The sequence below is a fragment of the Perca fluviatilis genome, chromosome 18 (genome assembly GCF_010015445.1).
Source record: "Perca fluviatilis chromosome 18, GENO_Pfluv_1.0, whole genome shotgun sequence".
Classification (NCBI taxonomy): domain Eukaryota; kingdom Metazoa; phylum Chordata; class Actinopteri; order Perciformes; family Percidae; genus Perca; species Perca fluviatilis.
Window position 1 is genome coordinate 12,722,524 of NC_053129.1, and position 17,499 is coordinate 12,740,022.

Genomic DNA, 17,499 nt, shown 5'->3' on the forward strand with positions numbered 1-17,499 from the left:
AGCGGGGGAATAAAACTCGCCACTAATTTGGACTGCGAGCGCCACCGCTAACTTTCAGCATGTGCCGACTGACTGTGTCTTCCAGATGTGTGGACTCTTTGCTCCTTAACAGCCTTACTTAAGAGGCATTAGAAACCTCACACCCCGTCCCCGCTACGCATGGAGAGTGATGATGGCGCTTTGGTATTCAACACAAACACGCTGCTTTGTGTTGATTTTTGAGTGAAGTGCTGATGTCAACTTCATGGTTTCTCTGCTATGGACCATAAGTTGTCTTGTGTCAGTGGGAATCTGTGAATGTGTTTATGTTCTTTGCAAAAATAGCTATAATCAAGGTAATTTGACTGCTGCACTGTAGTTACTCGAGTTTCCCCTCGCTTCTCCTCTCTGGCTGTGACATTTGGTAGCAGGTATCATCGGTGCTGAGTAATGCTGTACATTTTTTTTTTTTTTTACAAAGAACCTACTGTAATTACAGTATTAGCATGCATGCGTACGTATGTACACTTTCACGAGCCCAAACGAGAACCTGCTCAGCGACTTGTATACCTTTCTGCCGCTCTTGAACCACTTCTAGAGAAACCTTCAGGTCTTCATGATGGACGTGCAGATACAATCCTCATGTGTCTGTGTGTGTTCAGCTATTGTGCAGTCTGCCAGACATTAATGCATAACATATAATACGCCTTTTTCAGGAGTAAATGGGGAGATTTTCTGACCGGGGATGTTCACTCGTGTTTTTCTATAGAAAAATAGTGTGTGTTTGCCTTTGGGAGGAGAAAAGGGGGCTACCATTAGTATTTGTGAAAAGGAAAAGAGATGGCGCTTGTTAGCAAATCAGACATGGGTAATCCTACTTGCTACGCTGTTGTTGTTCCTTTCCTCTTATCTTATTAGCGTCCTGCTCAGATTGGGTGGGATTGTGGGAGAAGAAAATGAGGAGACAGCGTTTATGGCCGTATTTTCCTTTTTTACAGGCTGCTTCACCGCAAGAGATATTGAAAGCCTTTCATGGTACTCTTACGATTGCCCTTATTTCATCCACTTATTTGTCTCCAGCAATTACTCCGAGAGGGAACGGTAGACACAAACACATGATGAACGTAGGCTGCCTTTATGTCGGTTTGTCACTTAGATGTAGGGGTGGGGGTGTCTAGGGTGTGCCAGGAGCAGTACAAACAACATGTTATATATTGATATAACATTGATACACAATTTAGTAATCTGGTATACACAGTGGCACAGTTGAATGAAGGGGAAAAAAACCTAAAAAAGGCAAAAGCATAGAACTAATTTCTAATGTAATTTTAAAGGGTCAGTTCAACAAAAACAAAAATGGAGGTTTTGAAAAATACGTCTCTGAGATGTCTACCTCCACAACAATGCAAGGCATTTAAAAAGGCACTTTAAAAACATAAAAAAAAATATTTAATAGCAACATTTAGGGACTATTTTTTTTTTGGTAGAAAGTAGTTCCATTTCCAGTGTGGACTGTTAACAGAGAGGTCCGTCTGTGCATTATCCAGAGTAGCAGGGACATTTTATTTGGAAAGAGACATTGATGTTGAATATTTCAAAGGTGTTTTTAAATGCTGTGAGCACCACAGAAAGGTATGGATGTGTGGAGGCAGAAATATTACAGAAATATCTCAAAACCTGGGTAAAATAAAACCCAAACTACTACATGGTTAGATTGTTTTATATTTTGGGTGAACCAACACTCGCCCTTCTGCCTTTATTCTCTAGACATGTGAATGTGTTATGTGTTAACTCTTTTTTACATATACTTAAACTCATAAAACTTGTACTGCCGTCAATGAGAAAAGGGAAGAAACATCTGCTCTGGACTGCCTTTTTGGATGAAAGAGGGCTTGCACTGTCATGTCCATAGATGGCATTGCAGACAGGGGAGTTATCTGCTCAAGGAAAAGAGGCTACATTCTGCCGTAATTCATATTTTCCAGAAAGCCCTCTGAGTCTGTCTTTTCCAGAGCAGAACAGAGCAAGCCAAAATGAAATAAAGCCTAAGATGTTATCAGGGTGATTGGTGCCAGCGGAGCTTGTCTGGGCCTGTGGTCTGGCGGGGCAGCGCCGACCCGTACCAGCGCTTGTATGTGTGTGAGAGTGGGTGTGAGTGTGTTTGTGTGTGTGTCCTGAAGGCACTGGATAGATGAAAGCTTTTCTTTAACCATAAGCTATGCAGGAGCTGTGCCAGAAGCAGGAAATGTATCAGCGTGATAACAGCCAGAAGGACAGAGAGAAAACGAGAAAGAAAGAAAGGACAGAGGGATAGAGAGAGGGAGAAGCCACACGGAACCCACAGGGGGAGGCCTGAGGCTAAAGTCAGTCCCATCTCACACACACACACACACACACACACACACAAATGTCACTACATAAATATGTGATGGGTGTGTATGTTGAGAGATTAATCTATCTTTGTCTGTGTGTGTGTGTGTGTGTGTGTGTGTGTGTGTGTGTGTGTGTGTGTGTGTGTGGAGCACTCGAGGTTCGTTGTCAGAGACAAGCCAAGAGACGGTTTGACACACCTGAGTATGTATCAGGACACATGAGAGAGAACAGAATTCACCTGGAGACATGACCGTTGCAATGCTAATAATGTTGTGCCTGCCGGCCTTCACTCGATCACATCAGGAGCTTATAGATGAGAGAGAGAGATAGAGAGGGAAATGGGTAGGCTGTGCAGAACACAAAGAGAGTCTCACGTTGCCCGATTTTGCACATAATATCTTAAATTGTCAAAATTAAAACTATTTGTCGGAACGGACTGTAAAATAATATCATCTGCATCTTTCTTTTTAAGGCGGTCTCACATACTGCTACACGTTACATTAAGGTGGAACTTGAGCATACAGCTCAAGACAAAATACGGATACATACAGATGAAATGATTGAAAGTTTGACATTTTTGGGAAATACGCTTTTTTACTTTACTTCCTTGATGCAAAGATTGATACCATCTCTGTACAGTAAATATGGAGCTGCAGTCAGTAGTTGACTATCTTAGCTTAGCACGAAGACTGGAAACAGGGGGAAACAGCTAGTCTGATTCTGTTCAAAGGTAACAAAATCCACCTACCAGCACTTCTACGTCTCACTAATTAGCATGTTATAGCTTGTTCGTTCAGTACAAAAAACTGAGCTGCAAACTGTAAAAACAACGGAAAAAAAGGCTACAGGAAGTCACCGCTCCAATGCGAGAAACAGTCCGGCGCATAACCCCCTGTAAAAACCACAACGTGTCAGTTTTATAATTCGGCTAACCTAACCCCTAAACTCCCGGATGTTGCCTTATATTTAACGGACAAATATGAGAAGGAAAGAGGCAAGAAAGCGAATAAGCGGTCAAACTATTGCTTCAAGAGTTCTAACACACCCACATCCTGCTTTTCAAAATGGGCTCCGCAACCTCTTTTCCAAGATTGAGCAGAGCAGTTAAATAAAGAGAGCTAAATATCTGTGATCCATTTTTTAAATTTTTTTTACACTCTCCCCTTTTGTTGCTTCGGTTTAGTAAGCTAACACTAATTAGATAGCTTGCAAATTGGTGTCAAATGATGCAACACTCCTGCGCCCTCTCGCAGCCTCTGCTTTGTGTTCGAGCTTGAGAAAAAAAACAAAAAAACACTGTATCCTCTCACAGACGTTTTTTTAAAGATAGTTTTTGGGGCATTTTAGGCCTTTTATTTTTGACAGGACAGATGAAGACAAGAAAGGGGAGAGAGAGGGGAAATGGCATGCAGCAAAGGGCCGCAGGTCGGAGTCGAACCCTGGGCGCCTGCTCTACCAGCTGAGCTATCTGGGCGCCCAGGATGCTCTCACAGATTATAGCCAGAACTACATATTAAACTGGAGAATGGATGTGATACTAATACTGGAGTAATAGTGAATAAGATCATGAATGTTCAGGCTCTCTTTCCCAATCACTGGAACGCACTTTACGCCATGTCTAAAGCATGCGAGGGGCAAGTTTTATAGCGGGCTGATTGGGTTGGAAGGGTCTGTGTGCTTCATTGAGGGCCACGGTGGTATTTTCCTGTGGGCTGCTAGTTAAGTGGGACTGGCTGCTTGGCTCCAGTGGGCAAAAGACAGCTGGGGATGATTACTACTGCTGAAAGAATATACCACCCTGTCACAGAATGGTAGACCGAGATACACACACAATGAGCATGGGCATATACATGCAAACACATGCATACTGTATACACATGTACACAAATACACATACTGTATACACATATACACAAATACACATACTGTATACACATATACACAAATACTCATACGGTATACACATATACACAAATACACATACGGTATACACATCTACACAAATACACATACTGTATACACATATACACAAATACTCATACGGTATACACATATACACAAATACACATACGGTATACACATATACACAAATACTCATACTGTATACACATATACACATACTGTATACACATTTACACATGCACACATACACATACATCACAAACCACAGAGGCACAAAATAACTTTAATATATATAATAGAATTCTTTTGCTTCCTTTTTCATATTACCTCTCTTTGACACACACAAACACACGCACACGCACACGCGCACACACACACACACACACACACACAAACACACACACACAGACAGACAGACAGACAGACACAAACACACACACTAACACATTCTCGTATGATATCATACGAAAACACACACACTCACTCACTCACTCACTCACACACAGACAGACAGACAGACAGACAGACAGACAGACAGACAGACAGACAGACACAAACACACACACACACACACACACTTACACACACTCAATCACACACACACACACACACACACACACACACACACACACACACACACACACACACACACACACACACACACACACACACACACACACACACACATTTTTATTACGTTAATGCCGAAAAATGTAAACTCAACATGCATGCAGGAATACACACACAGATAAGAGCCACGCACACGAAACATGTGTGCATGTACATTCTCGTATGATATCATATGAAAACACACACACTCACTCACTCACTTACACGCACTCAATCACACACACACACACACACACACACACACACACACACACACACACACACACACACACACACACACACACAAAACACACACACACACACACCAAAAACCCAAACACACGTGTCACTGCTTTGGAGGAATTTGCGAAATGACCCGTGCTTTTCACAGGTTGAGGGGAACACTGTACCTCTTTTTTTTGTTTCATTTAATTTTGTTTGGTTTAGTTGACCATTCCAGGCAAAACATTCAGAAGAATAACACAATACATTTTACGCGCTGTTTGTATAAAATGATTGATCCGATGAAAAATTTAATAAACCCACAAAACAGAATTCGCCAGTCACTCACATGTCAAAGTCAATTTCCTATTCAGTGCCAGCGAATAGGAAATTGACTTTCTGGACAAAGTGAGAGCTCCTGAGGCGTATGACTGCAGCTCATTTGGATGTAAAACCTCAAACAAACATTATGTGAGTCCACAAAAGCAGTCTCCATTTCATTCTCAAAGCAGCTACATTTTTTTTTTTTGTCTCTTGATGCCCTCACCAATCCAAACATTTTGGTGTTTTTGTGCTGGTCTGTAGCATCTTTTCTCTAAAATATTTCACCTTGTGTTCATTCTATTTATTAACGGTGGATTAATCCTTTATATCAGCATGCTTGCACTCCTGCGATTCTATAGTGACGTCATTGGTTCCTTTTATTTTATACTGTATGGCGTCTGTTTTCCCTCCTGCTGAGTCATGGTAAAATGGGTATGTGATGGAATGGGAGGTTCAATTGGTTATAATTCTATTGAAAATGGAAATGCAGGTGATAAAGAAAAACTATTCTCTTTCTGTTTCCCAAACTGTCTGCCATTCTTTTTTTCCCTCTTTTCTTCCACCGCCCCCCCCTTCCTTCTTTCATCCTCTCCTCCATCTTGCTCCTCTCTCTTATATCTTCTCGCAACCACAAGCACGATTGAGTGTCATCCATTTGTCAGCGTCACATGACAGACAGCAGACCCCACAAGTGAGTGCACATACGCCCCAACACACACACACACACACACACACACACACACACACACACACACACACACACACACACACACACACACACACACACACACACACACACACACACACACACACACACACATGCAGGCGCTGGGACCAGTTAGGAGCTGATGCCGATGAGTCAGGCTTAGAGAAATGCCACAGAGAGCTTAGCTAATGCACTTTATGGAGCTCCCTTTTTCTTTTCATTCCCTCTCTTTTTTTTGTCTTTATCGCTCCCTCTCTCTCTCCTTCCCTCTCCCTCCCTCTTTGTCCTAGAAGCCGAGCCAAAAGTCATAGCTCTTTACTGACAGAGAGGTCTTTCCAGTTATTTTTCACAGCGTGTCCCCTGTGCCCTAGCTGGGATCGCTTGATATCGTGCTCCCTCGGTCGTGCTACATGAGAGCCTCTTCCACTCATGCATTGTTGTACAGCTGGACCCGCTCAATGTGTGTGTGTGTGTGTGTGTGTGTGTGTGTGTGTGTCCCTGTGATCAAGTTGTTGGAGATACCTGATCCCTTTTATTGTTCATTTGACCCGCATCCCAGGAGGCATGGGGGTCAGGGTGGAGTACCCAGATACATTGTACAGGTGCTTAGTGTGTACGTGAGAGAGAAGGAAGACAGGGAGAGAGAGAGAGAGAGAGAGAGAGAGAGAGAGAGAGAGAGAGAGAGAGAGAGAGAGAGAGAGAAAGAGAACTGAAGACATAGTTAGGAAGTGAAAGAGAAAATATTTTTTTGCATCCCCTACACTTTCCAGCAAACACATTAAGGAGCTCTGTTTCTTTAAATCCTCTCTCAGGCATTTCAGCTGGTCATACTGGCTACACACACAAACACACACACACACACACACACACACACACACACACACACACACACACACACACACACACACACACACACACACACACACACACACACACACACACACACACACACACACACACAGATGTATATGGTTAGCAGGCCGAGGCTGGTTTGAGTTAGCATGGAGCCAGTCAGTGTGTGAGAGCCTTACCCCCTGCCTGCTACTGCCACTCTCTGCAGTCTCTTTCCTTCTTTCTGTCTCTCCATCTCTCTCTTTCTTTTACTACATATGTGTGACAGTCAGCCACTGCTCGCCGAGGCCGTAGTTTACCAACCGAGCTCCCAATGCGCTGTGAAACACACACACACACGCACACACACACACACAGACGTACAAGGTTGATCTGCATGGCCTCCGTGTCTCCTGATTAGCCCCCTTCATGACAAACAAGCCATCAGAGCAGAGGGGAGCGGAGCACTGAAGAAGGAGGAGGAGCAGGAGGGGACAGAGGGGAGACGTGAGGAGGAGGAGAGGAGCAGAGGTGTAAGAGGGAGGGGGCAAAAGGGGGCGAGGTGAGAAGGCTGGGACCCCTGGGGACCCCTAGATCACAGCCATGCTAATGAGGAGCTGCTTTGCCAGCAGCAGAGGTGTCAGCTAACCCCTGACAGGTGCACACATGCGTACTCCCAGGGCTTGTGACTGCGCGTGCACATGTGTACGCTGCGAGGGTGTGTGGGAGGGGCTGCGGGGGCAGGTCTGTGTCCCAGTGGCCTAGCCTGCGGGCGGCTTTGTTCTGTATGCAAATCTGTCGCTGTGGCGTTCTGTCGCCCTTGATGGAATGTTGGAGCAGCCACGGCGAACCTGAAGCCCAGGAACACTGCAGTGTGCGCGCGCACACACACACACACACACACACACACACACACACACACACACACACACACACACACACACACACACACACACACACATATACACACGTGACATCCACTGTAGCACATCCTCTGCTTCACCAGTCACCTGCTTGTTAACAAACCAGAATCCGCGTCTTCTGTGTCTGTAGTAAAGCAACATTATTCTACACACTCCAAACTTTGCCCCCTGGATGTCATGTTTTTCACTCTGCTTCCTGTAGAACTGTCCATGCCAAATGAATGCCGTACAGCAGAGAAGTTGGCGGGCTAGCGTTCAAATGGTTCTTATTTTTAATTATAATTTTTTTTTCTCTGAGCTTTGTGAGAGTTAATTTGGCGTCAGTGAGCATTCATTACCATCCACTCACTGTTCACTGTCAGCCGAGAAGCTCCCGTTTGCCCATCTCGTCGAAGGCTGAGGCTGTGGATTTTTTGTTATTCTTCTGTGGTCTTATTATAAATCCCTCTGGATTAGAGCATACGATAAAGGCCCCAAAATGTAAGTGTAATGTAAATGGAGGGAGCTGCATGCTTCGAAAATATAAATCAAACACAGGCTGGAGGGCAGCATATGTGAATTCCTAAATTAAACAGAAATCCACATGTCTGCACCATACGCCTGGTGTCTACTCCAACCCCGCCAAGCTCACACCAACTTTTCTACACTGGCCATATGCAAACAGTCAATACCCCTGCTCCCCTTCATTCACTGGCATTTTGTTTGTACTTTTAAGGCAAAATAATAGCTATAAAAGGCAATCTGGAAAGAATAAAATCTGATGTAAAGCTCAGATCTTAGTCTCTGAAGACTGGGTTAATTGGCCTGGTGGTTTAGTAAAAAAAAATCCAACCCAGGAGAGAAGGAGAGCATTATTACTGGCCCACCTCAGCTCCATGCATGTGCCAATGTTTTAATAACTTCCTCCAGGCCTCCTGGCCCTTAGCCCTTTGTTTTGTTGCACAGGACAAAGAGCTGCCCTCCTAAGCTGGTCTCAGGACTGCATTGTGCTTGTCTGTTTCATGGGAAAGTCTGCCTGGAGTGGACACCTGGGTGGAAATATTACTGCTAAGTCAAAGATTCAGACTGTTTCTAGGGAATGTCATCACGCTATAGCATTTACAAGCAGTTGTACTGCCAGCAAAATGACCAACCCTGAAATCCAGTTGATAATGCAGCACCATATTATAGAATCCTGCTGTGACTCCATTTCATTTAACCTTTCATCTCACGCCCATTCTCTGAAAAGTGTGTGTGTGTGTGGGGGGGTGATAGTGCGTGTGTGTCTGTGTGCATATGGCATGCCAGAGTAAATTGGCCGATTAGGTCCGGCATCAGTGACTACGTGGAGAGGAAAATGTAACTATTCTAACTGGTAGTTGACCCTGGCGGTCAGCAGCGGAGGGGTCCCTGCCTGCGTGTCAGGCAGACGACTGTAATTACCACAAAGTGAAGCATGACACGGCCCGCCGTGATTCTTTAATGAAGGCTTTTATTGGCTGGAGCACTGAGCAGCGACAACATTCACCCTCTCCCAGCATGTGTGCGAATGTGTGTGTGTGTGTGAGAGGAAAAAAATGGGGTGAGGACATCTGCGTCTTAATGCATCTATCTATCTATCTCTATCTATCTATCTATGTTTGATTTCATTATTTGCTCTTCCAGTTTCTTTTCTTTTCCTGTCTTCTCTGTATTTCCCTCCCCTCCCCCCGCTTGCTTGCTTGTTTGAGAAGTTGATGAAATTTGTCTTTGGCCGTCATTAGGCAGCAGCCATCAGCTGCCACTCTATTAACTGCCACGCTTCCTTTAACAGCATATGGCACGGCTGTGTAAGATATGACGAGATGCAAATGCGTTGCTGTAGTTGTGGTGGGGGTGGTGGTATGTGATTTGGGTAGTTTGTATTGATGAGGCCATGTGTGCAGACCAAAATGCAGAAAAGAAGTAAAAAAAAAAAAACTTGACGCAACTTGATCAATTGAGAGACATCTTTAAAACCCGGTCCCCAATCTTACATCTTCATTTCATATTGATCCTCGTGTGTTGATGAGATTACACAGCTCCCAAGTCTATAGACCCCTGTTGGTCCCCGAGGGCATGTAAATACCCTCTATGTGTGTGTCGTTGTATGTGCATGTGTGCCCAAGCACCCTCCACCTCTCTTCTTACCCCCTCTCCTCCTCCTCCTCTTCCCTTCCCTCTTTCGCTCTCTTCTCCCCGTCCAAGCTGTTAAGCTGTCCAGCTCTCCGCTGCCAAGCGGCCGTGTGAAGCCTAGCCAAACTAAACACGGGCAGGCAGCCTGCCACTCGCCCCACACACACACACACACACAACACACACACACACACACACACACACACACACACACACACACACACACACACACACACACACAAATACATCCACATAAAGGTCCACGCACAGAGTCAGGTCATGTCCCACCCCACACAAACCGTAAGAGTGACGGCTACACCAGAGCCCCACTAATAGCAGAGAAAAACAGACAGAATCAGTAAATGAGGCCCTCATTAACTGTTTCTGACCCCGTCTCCCCTGGGGAAAGCCAAACCAATCACACCGCCAAATCAGCTTCCTGTACTAGACACTGATCCAACATCAGCTTTCGCTCATCTGTTCTGCACGGTACAAGTGTGTGTGTGTGTGTGTGTGTGTGTGTGTGTGTGTGTGTGTGTGTGTGTGTGTGTGTGTGTGTACCGATTTGTGCTGTGAGAGAGGCTGGAGACAGAGAAGGAAAGTGAAAAAGAGAATATTGCTGCACATGTATTTGTGTCTGCATGTGTGTTTTACATTCCATGACAATGGGTGGCTTTGAGGCAGCCATCTTACTGGAAGGGCTCTTGATCACATAAGACTTTGGGCAAAAGCAACTTCTCTGTCTTAGTTTTCTCCCTCCGGGCTCCAAGCTTTGGGACCACCGTACCAACTCAACTCCGCTTGCGGTAGCCGCTGATGATAAAGTAGATGCAGATGCCTCACAAGCAAACACAGGACTGTGTTCAATGCTAGCCTGTGTTGAATTAGATGAAACCCAACCAAGGCTCTTTTTATGACTCCTAAGCGGGCTGACACGGCCGTGCCATAGTGACTGATAGATTAATTTGGCTTTATTAAGTCATGCCATTTAAAGGGGCAATTTGTGTGTGTGTGTGTGTGTGTTTACAGTCACACCAAATAACTTTACTGTAGTTGTTTTTAAACCAGTGGCGTAGAGCTTTATTTCATGTGGATGCTGTGTTAAGACCGGAGGGGTCTTTACTGTTTATACATCGCCTCCATCACCTCTCCTGTCACTCCTTTTGTGTGTCTCTCTTTCTCTCTAATGCAACCTCTCACCCTCCCTCCCTCCCTCCCTCCCTCCTCCTCTCACCCCCCTCTCCCATATTTCCTCCCCCATTTTCTCCCCATTGCTGCCTCCCCTGTCTCCATATGGAAATGACAGAGTAGACGAGATGGATCTGTATATTAGAGCCGAGCTGACATTAGAATTAGCATAATGTGTCGTGGCCTTAGGGCAGTACCTGCCATCTGCATTAGCCTGTAGACACACATGTGTATACAAATGTATTTCATACACACTGACACAGACAAAGCCCATGGAAGACCTTCACACATGGACACAAACGGAGAGTTAATATAACTGCTCTTTTAAGCACAATTCATTTACCAGGTGTTCGCACAGGTTGCTAGTACAAAAGTATTGTATTGATTTATTTGAGCATATTTTATTTGGATTTTACTAAATTCACGGTGATTTTCTTTCTCTTGGCCCACAGACAAAGATGAGCCGTCTAGCTACATCTGCACTACCTGTAAGCAGACCTTTACCAGCGCCTGGTTCCTGCTTCAGCATGCCCAGCACACTCACGGCATCCGCATCTACCTGGACCACCACCCAGTCAACTGCTCCCTCACTCCCCGCATGGCTCTGCCTCCACCCCCGTGCGACGCCCTGCCCCGCTCCCCTCTCCCTACTTTCCTCGGTGACACCAACAACCCATTCCACCTCCTCCGCATGGCTGCGCCCCTGCTCAGGGAACACCCCCCTCCCCCGGGCTACATGGAGACCCGGCTGCCTGCAACACCACCCTTTGTCAGCCCTCCCCCACCCCCTAGGACCCCTCTAGAGCGGCTGGGCCCAGAGGAGATGGGGCTGCTGTCCCAGCACCCCAGTGCCTTTGAGAGGGTGATGCGGATGGCCCCCATGGACCCTCCTTCCATGGACTTCTCCCGTCGTCTGAGAGAACTGGCGGGCAACACGACCAATAACGGGGGGCCCACTCCTCCTCTCTCACCCAACCGTGTGCCACCCATGCACCGCTTGCTGAGCCCCACGCTTTTCCAGCCTGGCCCCAAGCCCCCGGCGTTTCTAACCTATCCCCCACAGCCGCCCACTTCTCAGGGGGGACACGGTTCTTCCAGCCCTCCTGACAGCCAGGGTCAGAACCAGACCCCGGGGAAATCCAAATCCTGCGAGTTCTGTGGCAAGATTTTCAAGTTCCAGAGCAACCTGATCGTCCACAGACGCAGCCACACAGGGGAGAGGCCGTACAAGTGTCATCTCTGTGACCACGCCTGTTCCCAGGCCAGCAAGCTTAAGAGGCACATGAAGACACACATGCACAACAAGTCTGGCTCCATGAGTGGCTCCCCCGAACAGGGAAATAGAGAAGAGGTAGGAGAGGGTGAAGAAAAGAGCAGGGAGGGACATTCAGGAGGGATGGGCATGGACAATGAGGAGGAGGAGGAGGAAGAGGAGGAAGAAGAAGAGGAGGAAGAGGAAGAAGAGGAAGAACTGAGGAATGGAAGTCGGCCAGATTCCAACTTGAGCGAGGACTCCCAGGAGTTCAGCCAGAATAGGGAGAATGGCCCGAGACAGTGTCCCGAGGAGAAACCCCTGGGCGGGGATAGAGGAAGCGCACGGGCAGATGTGGGGAAACAAGCATTGGGGATAATGGACCCTAGACAATCAACTAAAAAAAACTAACAAGAGAAGCCTCGAGATAACCTTTTGGCAATGGCGGAGAGAGAAACAGAGGGATAGAAAGAGAAAAACAAAAAAAGAGATCAGCAGGTGAACCAGAGGCCCGTGATGAACGGCAGGATCAGCGTATCCGAAGCGGACTCCTTCCCTGGGCTGTTCCAGCGTCGGCCCACCCCCATCACCAGCCCAAACCCCTCCTCCAACAACAAGAGGATCAAGATAGAGAAGGAACAGCTGGAGCTTCCCCCAACCTTACCCCTCATCTCCCCGGAGAACGTCTACTCCCAGCTCCTGGCTGGCTACGCCGCGTCGCGCCACTTCATCCGAGAGCCCTTCCTGGGATTCACAGACTCGCGTCAGTCGCCGTTCGCCACCTCCTCCGAGCACTCCTCCTCAGAGACGGGGAGCCTCCGCTTCTCCACCCCGCCCGGGGAGCTGATGGAAGCAGGAAGCGCGTCGGGCCGCAGCGGCAGCAGCACTCCTCACCTCCTGCGGGGACCCGGGCCCGGCAGGCCCCCGAGCTCTAAGGATAGGAGGAATGACACCTGCGAGTACTGTGGCAAGGTGTTCAAGAACTGCAGCAACCTGACGGTGCACCGACGCAGCCACACGGGGGAACGGCCCTACAAGTGTGACCTGTGCAGCTACGCCTGCGCCCAGAGCTCCAAGCTGACGCGCCACATGAAGACCCACGGGCAGTTCGGGAAGGAAGTGTACCGCTGCGACATCTGCCACATGCCCTTCAGCGTCTACAGCACGCTGGAGAAACACATGAAGAAATGGCATGGCGAACATTTGATGGCCAGTGAGGTCAAACTGGAGGAGGCGGACAGAGGTTAAGCCAGCAGCCGTTAGTTATACAGCCTACATTGACCACGAGCAAACACTCACACACACATGGACAAATGCAGACACACACATGCACACACAAAATCCCTATAACCACTTCTTCAGCTATGGGGCTTGGCTGGATAATCTCTCTCTCTCTATAAAAAAAAATAAAAAATGAGACTGATTGATGTTCATCTTTTTTTCTTGTCACAGAAACTGCCACCTGAGAATATAAACAAAGGGAAACTTTAATGAGAACTTGTCTGGAATGCACAACTTGGTGTTTCTTGGCAAACCGTCTGAGGATTTTATCAGTTAGGAATCCATGGAGCCTTTCTACTGTGCAATAATTTCTGTATTTATTGGATTTTTGTAATGATATTTGGCATGTGCAGGTACATCTTTGTGGGATTTCATATGGAGTTAGTTTTGAAATGTGCTAAAACGTTTTTTTTTTGTTTTTGTTTTTTTCTAAAATGCGATAACTGGAAAGAAGTCACCCTAAATACAAATTTTCTTTTTCTTCTTCTCTCCTTTAAGGAAGCTTATTATCATGTGTGAGTAAAATTGTGCAAAGCAGTTAGCTTTTTAAAGTTAAAATAATTGTTTTCTATATAAACTTGCAGCAGCGGACTACAATCCACTCCCTCATACAGGCCTAAAGCACTGAATGTCAGCCTGACAATAAAACATCATGCTGGATTTTAAAAATCCAATCTTATCTTATAGACCTGATAAGTTACTACTTTAACTTAGTTACTACTTAGTCCTTACTTTAAATTTATTCAGGGAATTTGTCCTTTTAAATATTGGCGTGTGAATAATTTCAAAATGCAGTTACTGTATTGCTGTCCTTGCTTCAGTCAGGACATAAATAAAGGTTGCACTTAGTGGAGCCTTAACTGATACTCAGTACATTCCCGGTGTAGGATTAAAATACCATATTTAAATGAATATGTTGAATAAGTTAAGACTACTCGTGATTAATGTGAGAAGGAGAACAGTCCTGTTTTATGGTTTTGTAAATATATTTTTTTTTTCTATATGTTAAAGTAGCCCCGACTGTACGTGAACAATGGCCTAAAACTAAACAATCAGAAGACCAGCTGCTTGCATCATCCACAGTAAATGCTACGTGTAACTACCATTCATTATTGCTTTATTAGAACCACTTGATTATCTCCCCCACTCCCCCACCCCATTTGAAAAAAAGCCATTTGTTATAGCTCAAGCTACTTCAACAATTGTAACAGCCTTCGAATCATTCTCCATCTCCCTCTCGTGTCTGCTGTGGCATCTCTCTCAGACCCGGGTCGACTTCACCGTGTCCCCTTAGGGCCCACAAAATGGTTCCAAATGAAATTCATATCAATATGTGTTAGCGTGTGTGTGTTCTTCTCTCTCTGCAGTGTGCTCTAAGCCTCTCTCCGACGGCGTCTTTTCACAGTTCACTAGCTCAGATTCATGCATTAGAGCGGCTTTTAAAAGGAAGCCTGTTCATTCGCCTCACAAAGTGATATGGGTTTAACTCTCAGTAACAGATTTTGAGACAGTGTGCATGTTCGTGACTTTTGGGGATTATGTTTTTTTTCTTTTTTTTTCTGCATCGTTCATCCTGAAATGAATCTGGTAGAGAAAAAATAGGCTATATGAGTTATGATAATTTTGAGCACAGCTGCCATGGGACCTTGAGTAGGGGCTATTCTTATGGTATGAATGAAAGATTGGAACTGAGAAATGAAGAAGTGTGTGAAAGAAATGGACGGATAGAGAGAGAGAGAGAGCAAGACCTTGACCAGGGAGAAGAGCCATTTAAATGAAATTGGAAGCATGTGAAAAGTGTGTGTTTTTTTTTGTACCCAAACGCACATCTACTGGCCACATCTTATAACAGAGCGTGAGAGGGAGGGAGACGGCAAAGCCACACGAAAGGAGATTGAGACTACATCTTTGTTTTTTTGTACTCCAATTCTCATCACAATCATCTTAAAGTTTGACCTGCCATTTTGGCCTATTGTCAGGTTTTATCTGCGCCATTTTGTTTGGATAGGAAAAAAAAAAAGAGATTATGCTGTATCTTGTATGCAAATTCCTCTTTTTGTGATTTTTTTTTTTTAGAAAGGAAATGATGTTGAAGCCGCAGCAGCTCTCCATAAGCTAGTTCAATACGTTTTAAGGAATTCACGGGAGAAGTGCGATCGGCTGAAGAGCTGCTTTCGGCTCGCTTACACATGTTGATGCATGAGAGCAAAAATCAAGATCCTGTTGTATACGCACGGTGTATTCATTCCAGGAAAACTCAGTTCAGTTCTAGGCTAAAATAAGGCATACAACTATCAAATATTTCACATCCACGCGGTGAACGTGGAACCTGGACAGAGATCCAAATCACACATGGACATTCAGTCTTACAATATGTTTACAGTGTTGAAGTATGCCATGAATGAAATATGTGTAAGTGTTTAAAAATGATAAAAGTATTGTTTTCTCCAATGTTCTTTCAAATGCCATAGCAGTTTTTGTATGATTATCCTGGTGGAGGGATTTTATCTTCATGAATATGTTTCTGTATGATTACTTGTTCACTGTATGGGAAGACAATTTTCGAAATGTGATATTGCAGAATCATGCCAGATTATTATTTGTTTTTCTAACAAGAGTGGTGCCATTATTGACTTTTATATTTAATTTTTTTTTTATTTTGAATGAATTTCCTGTTGTTGGTTTGGTGAAGCTATCCTCCATGGATGTAAAAAAAAAAAAAAAAAAAAAGAGAGATGTTCCTAAAGGAAGAATCTTTGGCAGGGGAATGCAATGCTTTATGCAGGAAGACTTTTCCAAATCAATTTTCTGAGACATTCATAAACATTATGTTTTGTTTTTGTTTTTATCCTCATGGTTGGTTGAAGGTCTTGTGACAGCACTTACAACTGTAATTTTCAATACATTTTCATATTTCACTTTTCACAACTTTCACTTACACTCTTTGTAAAAAAAAAAAAGAAAAAAATAGTTTCCGTTCTTTTTTGGGGGGAGTGCATCATTGTGAAAAAAAAGTGATTTCAGAACAGTACACATCTGCTGTTTTGAACATATATGTATTTTTGTAATGTGTTGAAAAATCAATACAAGAAAGCCAACACTTCAATAAATGTTGCAATTGCTCTATGATTGAAGCAACTCTTCATTCTGATTATTTCATCTTCCTTTTCCTCTACCACCACGATTAATAACACACGTTGGAACAGCTTTAGACATCATAGTTGTAGTGACAGCTGCAATATCCTAATACAAAACTTGGTTGACATTCTAGCCCATTTCTTGTAAAATAGACCTTTTTTCATGGCATGCATGTTGACATGTCATAGTAGGAAAAGCAAGGGTGTATTCAAAACCATTAGTGATGGCTGCATTCCACTTAGGAGAGGCCCTGGTATTGTGCATGCTGACTCACTGAAATAGCTTACTGGAACTGAGCCATCGTCAAGGTTATCAATTTCAGCTGTGCTTTTCCTACTATGACAAGTTAAAATATCTGCTGCGAAAAAGGTCCATACCTCATCTGTCTGAAATGTTTTATTAACTTCTGTAAGAGGCTGAGCCAAAATAGCAGCGTTAACTTTAGTCAGCATTCCTTGAAAACTGTAATCCCACACAAGTGAATCATGCATTTAAACTCTATATCAACTAGGTTATGTACAAAACCATCAGAAACTACAGCTAATAATTTAGTCTGATGTTGTCTTTAGGGTGTGGAACTTTGTTTAACTCCCAACTACCAGCCAACAGTGGCTGACCCACACAGGATTTAAACTTAG

General features: G+C 44.7%; 1 protein-coding gene across 1 annotated transcript in view; it reads left to right on the top strand.

Moving 5' to 3' along the window:
* The window catches only part of bcl11bb (BAF chromatin remodeling complex subunit BCL11B b), a 32,167-nt gene extending 15,306 nt beyond the window's left edge, over positions 1 to 16,861 (top strand). The window contains 1 exon segment of the mRNA XM_039782531.1: positions 11,643 to 16,861. Coding sequence (XP_039638465.1) covers positions 11,643 to 13,690 — 2,048 coding nt within the window. The 3' untranslated portion in view covers positions 13,691 to 16,861.
* Positions 16,862 to 17,499: the final 638 nt, after the last annotated feature.